Source organism: Aotus nancymaae, unplaced genomic scaffold (assembly GCF_030222135.1).
Source record: "Aotus nancymaae isolate 86718 unplaced genomic scaffold, 86718_ANA_hifiasm-v0.15.2.pri h1tg000016l, whole genome shotgun sequence".
Lineage (NCBI taxonomy): Eukaryota > Metazoa > Chordata > Mammalia > Primates > Aotidae > Aotus > Aotus nancymaae.
Genome location: NW_026988428.1, coordinates 56,287,293 through 56,307,184, shown reverse-complemented (window position 1 = coordinate 56,307,184; position 19,892 = coordinate 56,287,293). Strand labels below are relative to the sequence as shown.

Sequence of the window (19,892 nt, the reverse complement as noted above, 5' to 3'; positions counted from 1 at the left end):
TGGCATATTATAAAGTAGCATTACTAGACTAGCCTGAACATTACAGTAATATTCTGTCCTTAATGCCTTTTGCTTCATTGCAGTATAAGCTTTCTGGTTGTTTTAGAATATGTTTTTCAGCCTGAATATTATTCTAAAAATATAATTTACTATCATTCATTATATATCAAATGATTCAAGTAGCTGCAAGGCAGTGAATTAAGCAGAATTAGGTCATTTAAGAAATAATGATAAGAGCTGATGATGTAAAGTGAATGCCTGTATTTAATTTGGGAGGGAAATGACTATCTTTGTGTATTCGAAGAGATGGAGTTTGGCATCCTGTAACAAATCGATACAGGTTGAACTTGCCCCTGGTTTTTTTAACTGATCAAAAATTTCCTTCCCTGGTATTTTTGACAGCATTTCACAGCTGCTATAAAGTTAGTGGTGGTATTGCATGCAATTTGTATGCTTAATGTTTGGCCATTTGTAGTGGGCAAACTGGCTATGTAGGGAGCTGGTGAGATGCTGCTTGTGGGGAGTTGTTTCCTATTACTCTGATTTATCTTTGTTTAAATAAGAGTTCCTTTGTTCACTGTTTCCTCCACACAGAACAGAGGATTTATATCTTAGTGTTCATTCTCGACTTCCCCGTTTTCAAAGAGGAAAACATTTGCTTTGCTTTGCTCATTTCTTCTCCAGCGCACCCAGAGGATTTTGAAGGCTTATGCCAACAATTCTTTGGGGCAGTTGGAGTGTAACCATTGCCAAGTAGCAGTTTGGTACTTAATGACATTCTTTTTAGTTTAACAAATCATTGTTGAGTGTTGCCATTTTTTTACTATGGAAAACACCCCTCTCCTCTTTCCCAAACACACAACATGAGTCCTATGTTGAGAGTGAAAAAGGGATGTATATTTTTTTGCATCATTTTACCCCATCTGCTATTTTGTCCCTCTTGTATTTATGACTGAAATTTGGTTCTGATATTCTATTAGGCAGTGTACATTGCAGAGATTATGAATAACTAGCTGAATTCTGAATGCAGGCATGATTTGTTCAGCTCACAAAGTGTTAAATTTCTTGCCAACATTTAAAAGTCAAATGATTTCCCTTTTTGCCCTCTGTATCATCTAGCCAGTGAATGTTCAGTAACTTTTTCTTTAAATAGTGATGATTTTTCTTTCTTAGGCTAAAGACCTTATAGTCACACCAGCTACCATTTTAAAGGAAAAGCCAGACCCCAATAATCTCGTTTTTGGAAGTGTGTTCACGGATCACATGCTGGTGGTGGAGTGGTCCTCAGAGTTTGGATGGGAGAAACCTCAAATTAAGCCTCTTCAGAACCTGTCATTGCATCCTGGCTCATCGGCTCTGCACTATGCAGTGGAAGTAAGTACATGGGAATTAAAGAGTGACATGCTTGCACTTCACTGTGGGTACTAAGTAGCTTCTCCTGATAAATAGCTCTTGGGCAGTATGGGCTGTATCATATTTACCAGAGGAAGCTGAAAATGTCTTTAAAAATTTTCTTGTAGACAGTTGGATTGAGGATAAATCTTAGCAGCTAATTTTTCAGATAATCTTGCATTTTCTGCAATGTCAATGAAAAATTATTTAGAACAAATAGAAAGGACAGCTGGTGGGAAACGTGGTAATTAAAAAGCCAGCACTATTGATATTTTAATAAGTCACCTCTCTTCTTAGATCTTCTAATAATTGAGAAAGGGTCATTGAGTACAATATTATGATTAGATTTTAATGCTAACTCCATGTTTTTGTGACCAGCAATAATGTCTAGTTATGTATGTTAAGGGACATGTAATTAAATGTCCTCCTTCAGGCATGAGTTGAGCTAATTATAAGCATAAAATGTTTAGAGAATTCTTTCCCTGGTTCTTTTCAGGATACATGGTTAACTAGATGCACAATAAACTTTCCATTGTCTTGATTCTCATTGTATTTTACTTTTTAATGTGCTGGACATCTTTCCCAGAATATTAAGGGTGCTGGAAATAATAGTCTTCCTATTAAGCACTAAAATATGGTAATAGTAAAATATTAATAGATATAATGATAAAATAAGGACTTTGGTTTATTGAATTCCTGCAATACATTCTGTGTTATGTTCCATATACGAATCATCTCATTTAATTACCTTAAGTGAGAAGGCATGTGATTAAGAATTCAGGTTCTGAAGTCAGACTTCCTGGGCTCAAATTTGGTCTCAGTTGCTCCATAGGAACATTTATGACTTGGGGAATTTAATCATTTGTGCTTTAATTTCTTTATCTATAAAATTGGGGTAGTTATAATATCTATCTTACATTGTTCTCATCAGTATAATTTTTCTAAGCATATAGAGTCATGTCTGGTGCATAGTGAGAGCCCAGTTGTTAGCAATCGTAATTAACTCTCGAAGCAGTGGTCTCATCCATTACAAAAGCAGGCTCAGAAAACTTGTTTCTTGCTTAAGGTTACACAGCAGTAAGGGTGGAGCTAAGGTTCCAATGAGACTTTTCTTTCTGTCATATAACTCCTAAATGTATACACCAAAATTACTATGAAGCTTTTGTAATTAATTCCTTCAAAATTATAAAATTGTATAATTTTGGAAGCATATTCACTGTCTATATGTATCTACCAAATGTTGAATTTAGGGATCTAAGTTTCTGTTCCCAGCTCTTCCTCTTATGTCAATCTGAATGAGTTCTTTCATTATTTGCCACAAGCCCTCACCATGTCATAAGGTTATAAGAAAGAACATGTGCAATGAAGTGCTTTTTTTTTTTTTTTTCAGACAGTCTCACTCTGTCACCCAGGCTGGAGTGCAGTGGCACAATCATGGTTCACTGTGGCCTCAACCTCCTGGGCTCAAGCAAGCCTCCTACCTCAGCCTCCTGAGTAGCTGGAACCACAGGCACACACCACCATTTCTGGCTAATTTTTGTATATTTTGTTGAGACAGGGTTTTGCCATGTTGCCAAGGCTGGTCTTGAACTCCTGGGCTCAAGCGATCCTCTTGCCTTGCCTTCTTAAAGTGCTGGGATTATAGTTGTGAGCCACTGTGCCTGGCAATGTGCTTTTAAATTTGAAAGAAAGAATATGGCCAAGCCCAAGTCATTGGTTCTCAAATTTAATGTGCATCAGAATCACCTGGCTACACCCCCAGAGTTTCTGATTTCTAACAAATTTCCAGGTCATGTTAATTTTGCTGCTCCAGGGACCACATTTTGAGAATTGCTGGCCTATGGGAAGTAAATGAGGAAGGATTTAATGTCATTTTTGAAAGTTAAAAAAAGATCTTGGTGGTCACCGGTTTTTGAAAACTCTTTGAAGGCTGGGTGGGGTGGTTCACACTTGTAATTTTAGCAGTTTGGGGGAGATGGGTTCTTGGGAAATGAGCCCTTGACCTATGGGATCTGATGCTATTTCCACGTACATAATGTCAGAGTCATTCAAACCAGACTGACTCTATCCTGAATAGGGGCTGGGTAAGATAAGGCTGAGACCTACTGGGCTGCAACGTGGTGAGACCCTCACTCTGTTTAAAAAAAAAACAACAAAAAAACTCTTTGGACATCTATTAAATGAGTTGGAATGCTAGTTTGATTAGTTTTGCCAATTTGGATATTTTGTGATTAGAGTAGTTTCAAAAAAAACTTTCAAATTACTGTTATCTTTTGTTAAAAACCAAAATCTTCTATTATTAGTCTTCTGCTTGCAATATAAGTAAATGTTTTGTATTTATAACTGGATTGTGTATTGCATAATTATCACTGTGCAACAAAATTAATAGCTTAAAATGACAAGCCTCATTTTTAAATGATTTTTCATGTTTCTAGGGTTGCCTAGAATGGCTAGGTGGTTTTTGCTTGGGGTCTGACACACTGTTGCTGTTGGTGCCTGGGGTTAGAGTCAGCTCACAGGTTTCTTAGCTCATATGGTGCTGTGGGAATGTCTCTTAGCATGCTAATGCTTTATAATTTGTGTATAATGAACAGTGAGGACAACCAGAAGTCACTTTCATTGCCATCTGGGCTGCAAAACTCAAGGAGTTGAGGGCTCTTCCAGCATTATTTGTTCTCTCTGTGGTCTCCTCAGCATGGTGGTCACAGAGTAGGCAGCCTTCTTTTGTGCTGACCTAGGGCCCCAAATCTGTGTGTCTCAGCTGACTGAGCCCAGATGGAAGCTCTATTGCTGTTTACTCCCTAGCCTCAAAATTACTCTTTCAGGAAAAATTCTCCAACTGAGTTTTTCGTCTACTCTCACACCACCACCACAAAAGTCAACATAGGAGACTTCTGTGACCAAAGGTGTGGGGATTTCTCCCCACAACCAAGTGGCAAACCTCAGCTGGGTGTCCTCCAATTCAATTCCCACACTGTTGTTATGGGAAAGGGGTCCCAATCCAGACCCTAAGAGAGGGTTCTTGGATCTTGCACAAGAAAGAATTTGGGGCGAGTCCATAAAGTAAATTTATTAAGAAAGTAAAGAAATAAAAGAATGGCTACTTCATAGACAGAGTAGCTCCGAGGGCTGCTGGTTGGCTATTTTAATGGTTATTTCTTGATCATATGCTAAAGAAGGGGAAGATTATTCATAAATTTTCCAGGAAAGGGGTGGGCAATTCCTGGAACTGATGGTTCCTCCCCTTTTTAGACCATGTAGGGTAACTTCCCATCATTGCCATGGCCTCTGTTTCTCTCTTGTCATGGCACTGATGGGAGTGTCTGTTAGCATGCAAATGCATTATAATTAGCTTATAATGAGCGATGAGGATGACAAGAGATCACTTTATTTGCCATATGAGATTTGGTGGGTTTTGGCTGGCTTCTTTACCACATCCTGTTTTATCAGTGGGGTCTTTGTGACCTGCATCTTGTGCGAATCTCGTATCTCATTCTGTGACCTAGAATACTAACTTCCTGGGAATGCAGCCCAGTAGGTCTCAGGCTTGTTTTACCCAGCCCCTATTCAGGATGGAGTCGCTCTGGTTCACATGCCTCTGACATTATCCACCTGGAAATAGTGTCAGATCCCAGTGGGTTGAGGGCTAATTCCTCAAGACCCCTACCAACCCCACCTGGCCCAGACATCAGTCACAAGTCCTCGCCTCTGAAATGTCTGATTAACTGGCATCAAGTTAGAGTTCCCATGACCCTCTCTTCTGGTTTAATCAATTTACTGGAGCAGCTCACAAAACTCAGGGAATCACTTAGGTTTAGTGGTTTTTTTATAAAGGGTATTGCAAAATATACAGATGAAACGATGTGTAGGGTGAGGAATCAGGGGATGAAGTGCAGGGCTTCCATGCCCTCCTTGGGTGTGCCACCCTCAAAGAACCTCCATATGTTCTGCTATCTGGAAGCTCACTGAACTCATTCTTTTGGGTTTTTATGGAAGCTTCCCGTCAATATTCCTTCCCCTGGGGTATGAGGCAGGACCCTCACTGGAGAGGGTCTTTTATTTTATTTCATTATTTAAAAAATATAAGATGGGGTCTTGCTATGTTGCCTAGTGTGGTATTGAATTCCTGGGCCCAAGTGAGCCTCCCACCTCTGCCTCCCAAAGTGCTAGGACTACAGGCATGAGCTACCCAGTGCCTTTGGAGAAGCTCTTAAGGCTCACAATCAGAAAGGAGGGCAGGAGAAAGTCAGAGAGATTCTGCTTTCTGCCCCTGAGGCCTAACACACCCAGCATTATAACAAAAGACTGTAACAAGGGCTATAGGAGTTACCAGCCAGGAACTCTAGATAAAAACCATTCTATATACCACAACCATGCAGTATTATTTCTGCCTTACTCTTATCAGTCATGATGGTTGCAAAGGCCTGCCCAAGTTCAAAAGGAAGGAAAAAGCACTCTACTTGATGAGGAATGTCAGAGTTCTAGAAGAGCATGGTGGACTGGAAATATTGTATGGCCATTTCATGGAAACTACGGTCTGTGATATACATCTGTGATAAATGGGGAGATAGGTGGGTGCATTGGTTTCCTCTGAGTGCCAGATTGGGTTCTAGGATTTCACAGGCCAGGTATTACTGAAGTGACTGCGTTGTCTGGGGTATATACCTTGGGGTCGTCATTAAGCACTAGAAAAATTTAGGACAAGGAATCACATGAGTTTCGGAGAAGAGGTTTAATAGGGAGAAGAGAAGGATAAACAACTCTGCTCTCTCTGTAGAGAGAGGGCGTCTCCGAGTGGAAAACACCGTCTAGCAGTGGATAAGCTGGATTTTATAGTCAGGTTCAAGGAGGAAGTGTCTGATTTACTTAGGGCTCACAGATTGGTTTGATCAGGTATGGAGCTCACCAGGAAGTCTGGTTGCCCCACCCTAATCTTATTATGCAAATAGGCTTTCCAGTTGATTGCCACCATCTTGTCTGCTCCTTACTGTACATGTGGCTGACAAAGAGAAGGGAAGATGGAGCCACCATCTTGAACATGATTGACACAACTTTGAGTATCTATGCCTGCAGTTCGATTTTACAGGCTGCTCTTCATTAGAAAGGCCTGTTTTCTTTCTATCTTTTTTTAAACCCCTACATGGAAAATTAGGCAGGGATTTTATTTCAAAGAGTTTCTTCCCAAATACTATGGTAAAACATCTATTTCATTTATATTTCAGGCTTTTTCATAGATATTAATGTTCCTCTTAGACTGATACACGTAGGACATCACGTGATTGTCAACCTGACTTTTAAGTTCAGTAATAGTTGCATTTTTTAATGCAAAATTAAATAGGAGTAATATCTTTGAACATGTTTCTCCTCCACTCATCGGACCTATTGATTCTAGAATCCATTTTGAGAGGTGCAACTACATGTGGTTTCTGTTAATATCTGAAAGTAATTTTTAAGATAAATATGTGAAGGTTTCAAATAGTGGAGGAGAGACGTGAACTGTGAGTAGGGAATGTGGATAAAAGGATATGAAAAGTTGATAATAGGCACTTCATTTTCAGGTTGAAATCAATATTTAATGAAATGAATAGTAATAAAACCTTGCCAGTTTTATTTTAGAAAGTATTTGCAAGCCAGGTGCAGTGGCTCATGCCTGTGATCACAGCACTTTGGGAGGCTGAGGCAGGCAGATCACTTGAGCCCTGGAGTTTGAGACCAGCCTGGGCAACATGGCGAAACCTCATCTCTACAAAAAATACAAAAAATTAATTGGGTGTGGTGATGTGCACCTGTAGTCCCAGCTACACTGGAGGCTGAGTTGGGAGGATTGCTTGAACCCAGGGGGTGGAGTTTGCAGTGAGCCAAGATCTTGCCACCTGCACTTCATTCAGCCTGGGTGACAGAGAAAAACTCTGTCTCAAAAAAAATAAAAATATTTGCATGATCTTTTTTTGTATCTTTTTGTTTCAGATGTTGTCAGCTCAGTCCAATCTAACAATTTTATCTTTTAACTGAAGCTTTAGTCCTGTTGTTTTTAATAAACTAATAATATATTTGCACTTAAATGCAACATCTAATTTTGTGCTTATTAATTTTACATGATTTGTATTTTTTTTTTCCTTATGTAAGTTTTTAGGGTATACATCTTTAAAGGCCTTACTTTTTGTTATCATTCAGTTTAACATATTTTCTAACTTCCATTTTTCTTCTGTGACCTATGGTTTATTTAGTGGTAGACTGAGTTTCCAAAATGTGGATAGTGTCCAGTCATATTTTTGGTATTGATTTCTGGCTTATCTTGTGGTTGGAAAACATATGAATTCTACAGCTCGACTGTGTGAGAGTTCTCTATGTCAGTTAGGGAAGTTTGTTGTTCCTGTTGTTCATATCTTACCTATGAAGATACAGATTACTAAGCTTTAGCCTGTTTGTTCTATAAATTACTTAGAAAACCTGTGTTAAATTTTCCCACTAAAATTATTAATTTTTCTCTTTTCCTTGTATTTATCAGTAGGTATCTACTGAAGTCTATTCAAATCCCTGCTCAGTGGTTTGTTCAGGACAGCACTTTGTTTGAGGAAGGTGACATGGCCTAACATAGAATGGTCTTGAGCTGCCTGGTTTCTGTGATATAGGGGCTGAACCAGCTCTGGTCACATCTGGATTATCTAATATACAGTGTTCAAATGAACCAGATTAAACGAAAGAATATGGGGGTACTCTTTGGGGACCAGGGGGCCACAAGGCCTTTGGTTTCAATCTCCATTGCCTAGGGAATTAACCTGTGTTGTGTGATTTTAGGTGTTTTCTTCCTGCTCCCTTAAATAACACCTAAATGTGTTATTCAGTAGTGTGACTCCTGCTAAGCCATGGAGAATTTGGAATTCCTACCAAATTCTGATGATAAAATAACTCCCCTCGCCACCCCCACATTGTTTTTACTAGTCTTGTCAACTGTTAGCTTTCCTGGATTTAACCGATCTCAAGTTAAGGTCAATATCAACAACTTTACGAGATGAATAAGATGAGCGGCCATAGGAAAGTCAGTCTCTTGAACACAGGGGTTGTTTTCTTTTAGTTACCATCTAAGATTTTTTCTTTTTTATCTCCAGTTATTTGAAGGATTGAAGGCATTTCGAGGAGTAGATAATAAAATTCGACTGTTTCGGCCAAACCTCAACATGGATAGAATGTGTCGATCTGCTGTGAGGGCAACCCTGCCGGTATGTACATGTAGGAGTTTGTTTTGTTTTTCTTTTAATGTAATAGGTCACGGTGTTGACCACCAAATAAATCGTTTCTGAATAGTTAGATAAATATTCAGTATAAACCATATGAACATTAACGTTATTTCTGATCTACTTCAGCTAGGTAAAAATACAAGAAAATGGCAGGGTGCAATGGTTCACTCTGTAATACCAGCACTTTGGGAGGCTGAGGTGGGCAGATCACTTGAAGCCAGGAATTTGAGACCAGCCTGGCCAACATGGTAAAACCCCATCTCTGCAAAAAATACAAAAATTAGATGGGTTTGGTGGCACACACATGTGGCTTCAGCTACTTGAGTGGCTAAGGCATGAGAATTGCTTGAACCTGGGAGGCGCAGGCTGCAGTAAGCCGAGATCATCACATCACTGTACTCTAGCCTGGGCGACAAAGCAAGACTCTGTCAAAAACAAAAACAAAAAACAAAAAAACCCAAAACCCAAGAAAATAGTATCATTTGACAATTCCACAATTTTTTTTCATCAGTGTTTGTAGGGGATTCATATGCATGAGATGAAAAAATAAGGAAGAAAAATGTATCTCAAACTAAAAGTTCAAGACCACATGAAATTAATATAGAAAATGGAAAGTATGGTGTGCAGCACAGGTATTTTGGGGATATTTTTCATAATTGCTTTAGATGCTAGCATGATACAGTAACTTAATTATTTTGATATTTTATCTTAAGTAATGTTTTGAGATAAAAAGATATCAAAATGGTTTCTCATGGCTATTGAATCATGGCTGTCACAACATTTGTTACAGAGCAGAAATCATTGTAAGATGAGTTAGTTTTTTTTTTTTTTTTTTTTGAGACAGAATCTTTCTCTGTCACCCAGGCTGTAATGCAGTGGTGCAATCTCAGTTCACTACAACCTCCCGGGTTCAAGTGATTCTTGTGCCTCAGCTTCCTAAGTAGCTGGGATTACACGTGCACACCACCACACCCAGCTAATTTTTTTCTTTTTTTTAATTTTTGGTAGAGACATGATTTTACCATGTTGGCCAGGTTGGTCTCCAATCCTGGACTCAAGTGTTCTGCCTGCCTCAACCTCCCGAAGTGCTGAGATTACAGACGTGAGCCACCATGCCCAGCTTCAGGGGATTTAGCCCAAGCTGTGCATTCAGGAAGCCTGAGGACAGCTAAATTCAAGTGCTTTTCATTCCTTTGCCTATTTTTGTAACCCACATTTCACCCACCTCCTTTGGAGGCTGTAATATAGAAGCAGAGGGGAAATTAAGTTAAATTCTTTGGACTAGGTCATAGTTCGCTCTTCTACCCATTACAGCCAGATCACTGGGAAAAATCTTTAAACTGGGGCCAGAAGAAAAGGGGAGTAATATTTGTTAGACGTCAATTTTGCTACCAACTGTGTTACGTGGTTTCACATTCCTTACCTGTGTAGTCACAGCAGTAAGGCATTGCTAAGAAGGTTATTTGTTGTACAGTTTATTAGTGGCTTTGTACAGAGAAGAAAACTTGAGTCCAGAGAAATTAAATGACTTGTCTGAAGTCACACAGAGCAAAAGGACAGGGCAAGAAATTAGAGCCAGGTTTTTTGATTCCTGGTCAAGTTCTCTTCTCACTGAATTCTGTCTCTAGACAGCAATACCAGGGGCCAAGGCAGATAATACAAAGTTCACCTATATGATTGGTAGTCCAAATTTCTACAACACTACACTATGATTGCTGCTACAGGTAAATTTTTTTTTTTTAATTTTGAGATGGAATCTTGCTGTCACCCAGGCTTAAGAGCAGTGGCACAATCTCGGCTCACTACAACCTCCACCTCCCAGGTTCAAGCGCTTCTCCTGCTTCAGCCTCCAGAATAGCTGGGACTACAGGCGCCTGCTACCACGTCTGGCTAATTTTTTGTATTTTTTAGTAGAGACGGGGTTTCACTGTGTTAGCCAGGATGGTCTCGATCTCCTGACCTCATGATCTGCCCTCCTCAGCCTCCTAAAGTGATTATAGGCGTGAGCCACCACGCCCGGCCCTACAGGTTAATATTTAAATAGACAAATTCCTACATCATGAGCTTTACTCAGATGCTTATTACTCATTTCTACCTTAGGTGATCCATCACATCTCTGAAAGTATGTTTCTTTGCCTTGCAAGTGAGGAGAGACTATTTAAATTATTTTACAAAGTATCAAACATCTAGTAGATGCAATTTTTTTTTCCTTCAGAAATACAGTGCTCTTTGCTTTTGCCCATTTTCCTATTGGGTTATCTATCTCTTCACTGACTTTGGGGATATCCAAATATATATACCAGTTAAAATCCTTTATTGATCATGCTACCAATAACTTCACTCAGTTTGTTGCTTTCCTATCTTCTGAAGAACAGAAGTCTTTAAGTTTCAAAGAGTCCCATTTTATCCATTTTTTTCCTTTATGATTTGTCTTTTACATCTCCTACTTAAGAATCCTTTCCTACCTTTAGGTCACAGAGATATTTTGTACTTTTTAATAAAAGTCTTAGTATTTTGTCACATTTAAGTATATCATCCAATTAGAATTGATTTGGGGTATGGTATGAGGTAGGGATCTAATTTCTTATCTCATATGGATAACTCTTTATTCTGTCACAGTTTTTGGAGGGAAAATCGCAGAAAAAAGTTGTTTTTTTTTTTTACTTAAAAAGGTTTTTTAATTGGTACCATAAATTGTCCATATTTATGAAGTACATGTGATGTTTTAATGCATGCATAGAATGTGTAATGATTAGGATAAATAAGAAAGAAATATATAAAAATTAGGATAATTAGGATAACCATCACCTCAAACATTTCTTATTTCTTGATGTTGGGATTATTACTACTTTTTTAACAAAAAAAGTTAAAAGTCTAAATGCTTCAGTGAGGATCACTTATTATTGTCAAATTGGGAAAAAATTCTGTCATTTATTATGTTTTTCCTTCTTTCAGGTGTTTGACAAAGAAGAGCTCTTAGAGTGTATTCAACAGCTTGTGAAACTGGATCAAGAATGGGTCCCTTATTCAACATCTGCTAGTCTGTATATTCGTCCTACATTCATCGGAACTGAGGTGCAAACCGATTCCTTATTTTGGGGTAGTTTGGTGGGCAAGTTATTGTTTATTGTTGTTTGAAACTTATAGCATATAGTTTGCAGTAGCCCTACAGTTGTATCATTAATGACTTTTTCCTTCTCATTGTCACGATTAGGTGTAGCAAACATTTTCTGTAAAGAGACAGACAGTAAATATTTTTTGGCTTTGTGACCATATAGTCTCTATTAAGACATTAGATACCTACCTCTTACCATACCCCGAAATCAATTATAATTGGATTATGTACTTAAATGTGACAAAATACTACAACATTTATTAAGAAATACAAAATATCTCTGTGATCTTAGGTAGGAAATGATTTTTTTTTTTTTTTTTTTTTTTGAGACAAGGTCTCGCTCTGTTGCTTAGGCTGGGGTGCAGTGATGTGATCACAGCTGACTGCAGCCTTGACCTCCTGGACTCAAATGATCCTCCTGCCTCAGCTTCCCGAGTAGCTAGGACTACAGGCATGTGCCACCATGCTTAGCTAATTTTTAAATTTTTTGTAGAGATGAAGTCTCACTCTGTTGTCCAGACTGGTCTCAAACTCCTGGCCTCTAGCAATCTTCCCACTTCACCCTTCAAAAGTGCTGGAATTACAGGGGTGAGCCATGTCACCTGACTGGAAAGGATTCTTAAATTCTGCCATTTTAGTATTAAAGCAGCCATAGACAGCACATAAATGAGTAAACGCAGTGCTGCTTGCCTTGCCTGCTTAAGACTAGTCATTATTTTCTCAGTTTACAAGTGCAGCGTCTCACATTGTGGCAGCATCTCTTGGGTAGAAATGGTTTTAAAATTTGGGGGAGGGAGAGTTGCTACTTTTCATTTTTCTGAAGTCTTGGGATTACTTGGTATGAAGTGGGAATGGAGGGTCCTCTTCCCACATAGAAAAATCGTGAAAATAAAGTTCACAGTGGGAGTTAGGGAAGGAAATTGAAGAGCTGGGATGGTAGGTTTAAATAACATGACCTTATGATTTCCTGGTGCGTCACAGTCTCTTCGTTGGGTTCCCTTGTGAACAAAAGCATGTATTAGGTATGCCTGGAGGGGCCAAGGCCCTTTGAGTGGACAAGTATTTTATATGAAGACCCTGTCACTTGTCTCCGGTATCTGGTAGGCAGCTGTGACCTTTGAGAGTGGGTGATATTGAAGGGTAATTGACAGAAGGAGATGGAATGTAGCTGGCAGGTAAAGAGAGTGGGAACATACGAAGATATCTGGAATAAGAGAGTGAGGGTGCTTTTGCTATAGTTTAGCCATTCTGTTCTCTACTAAGTGTTGTGAGGTTACCAGGTTCTCTACTAGGCTGTATGAATGGGAAAAGCAGGGAGATATATAGGGCTCTGGAATAAATACGAAAGTGTTTTCTTTGGTATACTTGATGCCTTTAGAAAACCTTTTAAGGATGTAGATAATGAATTTCAGTCTCTCTGACAAGTTTTAAAGAATTGGGACAATTTTAAAAAGTCACCTACTTCCATAAGTTTTTTGACATTTTAAGATAATTGAATTTTTTTTTTCCAACTTTTAAGTTCCAGGGTACATGTGCAGGTTTGTTATATAGGTAAATGTCTGCCAGGGTGGTTTGCTGCACAGAGCAACCCATCACCTAGGTATTAAGCCGAGCATCCATTAGCTATTCTTCCTGATGCTTACCATCCGCCCACCCCTCCCAACAGGCCCTAGTGTGTGCTGTTCCCCACATGTGTCCATGTGCTCTCATTGTTTAGCTTCCACTTATAAGTGAGAACATGCAGTGTTTGATTTTCCTTTAATTTTTTGTAACTTTATCATAGGAAGAAGTACTTTTAAAAGTTAGTTGAAACATTGTTACTGATCTCAAAGCACTATCTTCCAGTTATTCTGAGATACTTTTTCAGGCTAAGATCTGATACTCCTATTTCTAGTTTGTTGAGAGTTTTTGTCATGAATGGATGTTGGATTTTGTCAACTTTTTTCAATCTCTTGACACATTATGTGGCTTTGTACTTTATTACATTATTAATGAATGAATTATATCAATTTATTTTTGGATATTAAATCAACCTTACTTTCCTAAGCTAAATCCTACTTGATCATTGTGAATAATCCATTTTTTATCTTGCTGTATTCAGTTTGCTAATATTTTAAGAATTTTTGTGTTAATGTTCATGAAAGATTGATCTAGTTTTCTTTTTTTCTTTTCTTAACATCTCTCTCCTCTTCCTCTTGATCTAGTTTTCTAATACAGCTGGGCCCCAACTTACAATGGTCCTACTTAGGATTTTTTGACTGTGTGATGGTATGAAAGCAATATGAATTCAGTAGAAACTGTCCTTTGAGTACACATACCATCCTGTTTTGTTTTACTCTTAGTATTCAATAAATTAGATGAGATATTCGATACTTTATTATAAAATAATACAGTTTTAGATGATTCTGCCCAACCATAGGTTAATGCAACTGTTCTGAGCACATTTAAGATAGGATAGGCAGAACTATGATAGATGTTTGGTAGGTTAGGTGTATTAAATGCATTTTCACCTTAAGGATATTTTCAACTTATGATGAGTTTATTGAGGTGGAATCCCATCATAAGTCAAGGAACATCTATGTATCTAATTCCATGATTTAGTAAATTCTTTAGATTGCCAGAATCCTATAATCTAGAGTTAGGCAAGATCTTAAATCAGGTCCATCTTGTAGTCATGATCATTCTCACTATTAGAGAGTTGTTAACTTTTTGTATTGGAATTTCCGAGGTGTTATTTAAAATATGCATGTGGAATCCAATACCCAGAGACTGAGTAGATCTGGAGAGTAATTCTGATGCCTGCCCACATTCAAGAATCTTAGCACAAAAGCCCTGCCAAGTTTCTTTTTCACTATACACTCTATTAACTTATATACTTGATCATACTTTAGACCTCAAAATCAATAATTTTTAAAAATCTGCTTCCTAAGTTGTAAGATAAGAATTGAAGAAAATAATGAATACCATTTGGGGAGTCAACATTATTTCTATTAGGTTGGTACATTTATATCAACTATCATTTTCTAATTAACAGTGTAGGCAGAAGAAGCCATCACTTGTGATTCAGAAAGGATCATGATACAAATAACATCCAATAAAGTACATGCATTTAAATATTTCTGCCCCCCACAGATATTACACAATTCATGTTGGTAATAATCATGCGTTAGATTTTAATGGTGGTGACGTTTGATATGTGAAGTACTGGCTGGAAGACAGGTGCCAATAGCTTCAGGTTCACTGGGACTCTTTCATCAGAGATGATTAGCTTTTGCTTGTCTTTTTATGTTACTTGTTTTTATGATGGGTCTGTCCTGTCATTGTCTTCATAGAATAACTGCAAGCTCAACTCTGTCAGTTATGTGATTTTTAAAAAATTTTTTTGGTCCTGTCTTGCTTTTGGCTGACTTTTATGTTTTCTTTTCATGTCCTTTTCATGGTTAGATTAACTGGGTCTTATGTGAATAAATCTATGTTAGGGTAATGTATTAAGTTTTATAAACACCTACTTGATCACTTGTAGCCGATCTCTATTCCCTGGTATGGTAGTCACTGTGTGTATAGAACATTGAGGATTCTACAATGGACACATTTGTATTGAGCCCCAGCCCAGACTCAAATTTAAATTTGTAGAGCCAGGATCAGAGACTATGCATTTAATGAACTCTTCAGAGATTTCATAACCACTTTTAAAAGAATCACCATCCCAAACCTTGTTAAGGAATCAAATATATGTCTGCCAGTAATTTTAGCGCTTTAAATCATTGAAAGCTGAACTTTCAATGGCACCAAAGTGGAAATATTTATATCGCTGAAAGCTAAACTTCATCCTAATGGCAGTGTTGAGTTCACTTCCTAGGCCATGGTACGACAGTCTGATATCAATTATTGCCTTTCACACTAAATAAGATTCAGTAGCTGCCATATAATTGGGGAGCAGCTCTGCTACTGACTTAAAGAATTTCATTATGTTTGCCAAGCTCTGCCTCTTTACATGTTTTATAATTAACTGATCCTTCATTTTTAATAATATTCATAGATACATACTTGTTATACCAATGTTTTTGTGCAGTTCTTCATGATAAATAATTAAGTCCATTACGAAAATCCTTATAGATTTACAACGATAATAAACAGACATGTATATTATTGGAACATGTTTAATTAACTGTTCATATATAACCAGTGAGTAGGGACTACCAATTAAAAATACCAGGCTACCAGTGCGTGGAAATTTGAAGAAAAAACAACCCGAAATTCAAAATACTTCAAAATCTGAAACTTTTTGAGCACTGACATAATGCTCAATGAAAATGCTCATTGGAGCATTTCAGATTTCCTATTTTCAGATTAGGGATGCTGAATTGGCAAGTGTAATGCAGATTAATCCAAAAAAAAAAAAAGTCCTAAATCAAAAACAATTTTGGTCAGAAGCTTTTTGGATAAGGGATAGTTCAAGCTTTTTGGATTGAAGCTTTTTGGATAAGGGATATTCTGTAATACATAAATACATAATACAGGATAGTAATTGACATGAATGTATAACATCAATGTGGTACACAAATATTTAAATCCATGTACTTTATTGGATGTTATTTTATATAAATTTATTGTAAAAAAAAGTTTAGAGAATAAAATCATTAACATTACCGAAAGATTTCTCATATTTTAAAAAAGGGATTATAGTAGTATTTTAATCAGTATCTCCTAAAGTATTTATTTATGGGTTGTTAAAAACCTAAGAGAAACTACAAGCTGGAGTGCTCTAAACTACTGCTGATTATGTATCAATTGGGAATTAAGAGAAAATCTGATATCATAATATTTAAATAAAGAACATTTACATGAACGATTTCTAAATTTTTACTTTACTAGACAAGAAATTAAAATTATCTGACTGTCATGTTCAATATTGGATACCTAACAACACTACATCCAAAGAAGCCAAATTTTGCTGATTTTAACCTCACCCTATTTAGTAACTCCATGCAGGTACAGTGATATGAACACATGTGGACACACAGACCCAGACCTTTATTTCCTTTGGATTCTGGCAAGTGCAGAGGTGCCTTGACCATAGTCAATAGTAGAAATATTCACAACCACAAGTTCTGAAATTCCATTTGATCGTTGCTCTTAGCCTTCCACTTTTTAGGCATATCTCAGTCCCAGTTCATCCCACTCTCTCCATTTGGGAGGTGGTAGAGTGAGACAATACTAAATTATATCAGAGCTGAGAATAAATGTCTTTGAAAAGGGTCAAATCTGATACTAGAGATAGCCCTGTCAGGAGTTAGCCCACCCAGCACCTGTGACCAGATCCCAGGCTGTCCACCACAGATTTGCAAGCTACCTGCAGATTTGACTTTTTTAAGTGTACTCAAAGACAAGCTGACTTTGGCTAATGCAGAAGTTAATTCCTCATATTCAGTAAAATAATACTCCTACACTAAGATTGACCATAAGTACATTTCTGGAGTTGAGCTCAATTAGAGAGAAGCTGTCTGCCTTTAGTTAATGCCAGCCTTGGATGTACACAATACAATTTTAATACTACAGAACAACATTTTAATCGTCTCACGTAAGCAGTTTCCCCATTTACAACTTCCTGGAAAATCTTTCATTATGAAATGTTCATTAGAACTCCCATTTTAAAATCCTGCTGCCATTTTGTGAGTGGGCAGAAGAAAGGCTGGAGATGAGATTTGTCAGTCTCAAATGGTTCACTCCTTTATTTCTGGTTCACTCCACAGGGAGCGTAAGGACATGTACATTTCATAAACATGCCTTTCTTTTCCTTTGTATTACCTTGCTAAATCTTAAGATTGCACACACAATTCAGCATGTAATGATATCAATTCCCATGAAAAATATTTTCTTTATTCACTGCCTCTATTTGTGCTTATACATCTAATCATCTTTTTCTTTTACTATTAGTTTCTATGAACAGAGGAATCTGAAAGAGTTAAAGACTAGTTAGCACAGCAGCTATTTATAAATCAGTAAGTTGGGTACTGTCCATACATTTATTTTTATTTTTTATTTCTTGCTATATCTTTCCCATGACTATCCATACATTTACTGTGTTTTTTCCATAGTCTTATTTGAAATACATATACATATATGTAATAATCTTGTATATAAAGATAATTCAGTTTTGTTTGCATAACTCTTAATGTATCTTATATTAACAGCTCCCTTTTTAGTGTCTTAAGACACTGAGTCTGTTTTTAGAGATACAGTCTATTTGCCTTGATTTTTGCCTGCTATAATCAATTTATTATTATCTGGCCCCTCTTACCAATGAGTACCCTCTTGAGGCTGTTCTTACTCTTTTCAACTTGTCACAAGGGACTTTTTTTACTCTTTGGAGTTTTGGTACACCAAGTTATCAATTATGCTCCTTATTCATGGTACTTACCATCATGGGGCATATAAGGTTCCTGTCTTTGTTTTATTCCCTTCTATCTTCATTCATCACTCTCATTTCCTCTCTTTCCACTAGAAATCATTCTCATGTATCAAATTAGTCTTTTGGCTTATATGTGTTTTTAAAAATCTCATCACTTTGTATACGTAATTTTAATTTATATAAATGATTTTGTCCTACAGATTTCATTGTGTTTCTTCTCTTTTGCCCAGCACTGTGTGCTCCGTTTCTATCCAGGTTACTATGCGTACATTGAGTCCATCATTGCTAACTGCTGCATCGTTCATGATGTGGGGCATCTTCCACGTTGTATCCCAGTTCCCTAACTGGGATCCCAATTCCCTGCTACCTCACACAATGCTCCAGTGAACAGCTGGAAAACCATACAACCCAAGGGAATTATTGAAAGTGATTATTTCCCAGCAAAAAACCCAGTCCCATCTTACACTTCCACCTCAAAAAGGTACTGCTGCTTTTCATGGATGGCCTGGTTCTCCTTGGTGAAACTGGCATTCGGTCCGTTCTCATCACTGTCCTATGGCATCAAAAGTGACCCCACATGCCAGGCTGATAACAATCTTTTTTTTTTTTTTTTGGTGAGACAGAGAGTGGCTCTGTTGCCCAGGCTGGAGTGTAGTTGCATGATCTCGGCTCACTGCAATCTCCTCCTCCTGGGTTCAAGTGATTCTCCTGCCTCAGCCTCCCCAGTAGCTGGGACTACGGGCGTGTGACACCACACCCAACTAATTTTTGTATTTTTAGTAGAGATGGGGTTTCACCATGTTGGCCAAGCTGGTCTTGAACTCCTGACCTCAGGTGATCCACCCGCCTTGGCCTCCCAAAGTGCTGGGATTATAGGCATGAGCCACTGCACCCAGCCTGATAACAATCTTGTGAGCAGGTGCTGCTGCAGTATTTTAGGGCTGTGGAAGTGAGGTCCAAAGAGGTGAAATAAGAGCCTGTATGCTCCTCATCTCCATCCTGCAACATCTCTTATGTGTCAGTACCTGCGCTAGGTCCAGGGATACTGTGCGGAGCAAAATCTATCTTCTTGTTTTCACAGAGCTCGGTGTCTGGCAGGGGGTCAGACTTCTGTAACATAAACCCACTAAATGAGTGCATATTGATGGTGGTCACTGCTGTGAAGAAGTGAGAGTGGAAACATAGCTCTGATGGGAGCAACTATGTTCTTTCCCATCTCATTCTACTATGTCTCCTTTCATCTTTACATTTTTTTTTTCTGAGCTATCAGCTTTCTTGCTCTCAACTATATTTGATGCATTTAACCAGATTTTATATATTGTATATTTTGTAACATGTATCTGTATCATATAACATACACATATACATACATACACACAGGCAGTTAAGTCTCAAGTTCAATTACCATGCTTCTAAGTTTAGGACTATCCATTTTCATTTTGGCAGAGAAAATATCTGGTAAAAAATTCAAATAGAACCAAAGGTATACAATAGATGGGAAGTTTCCTTTTCACTCTCACACTCTCATTCCAATCTAGGTTTCTACCACCTCCTTCCAAGCAATTCCTATTGCCAGCTTTTCTTATAGCTTTTCAGAAATATATATTGATACACACACACACACACACACACATATACACACAAACTTACATGTGTTTGTACATTATCTCTCTTTTTACAAAATTGGCAGTGATTGTTTGCCCTGTTTGCCACTACTCAAAAATTTTAAAACAAA

At 37.8% G+C, this 19,892-nt stretch overlaps 1 protein-coding gene across 4 annotated transcripts in view; it reads left to right on the top strand.

Annotated features, from left to right (window-relative positions):
* The window catches only part of BCAT1 (branched chain amino acid transaminase 1), a 117,789-nt gene that overhangs the window by 49,754 nt on the left and 48,143 nt on the right, over positions 1-19,892 (top strand). For all 4 annotated transcript variants that reach the window (XM_021666854.2, XM_021666855.2, XM_064377355.1 and 1 more), the window contains exons 3-5: positions 1,174-1,374; positions 8,502-8,612; positions 11,586-11,705. In XM_021666854.2, the coding sequence (XP_021522529.2) occupies positions 1,174-1,374; positions 8,502-8,612; positions 11,586-11,705 (432 nt within the window). The remainder of the gene's footprint in view (positions 1-1,173; positions 1,375-8,501; positions 8,613-11,585; positions 11,706-19,892) is intronic.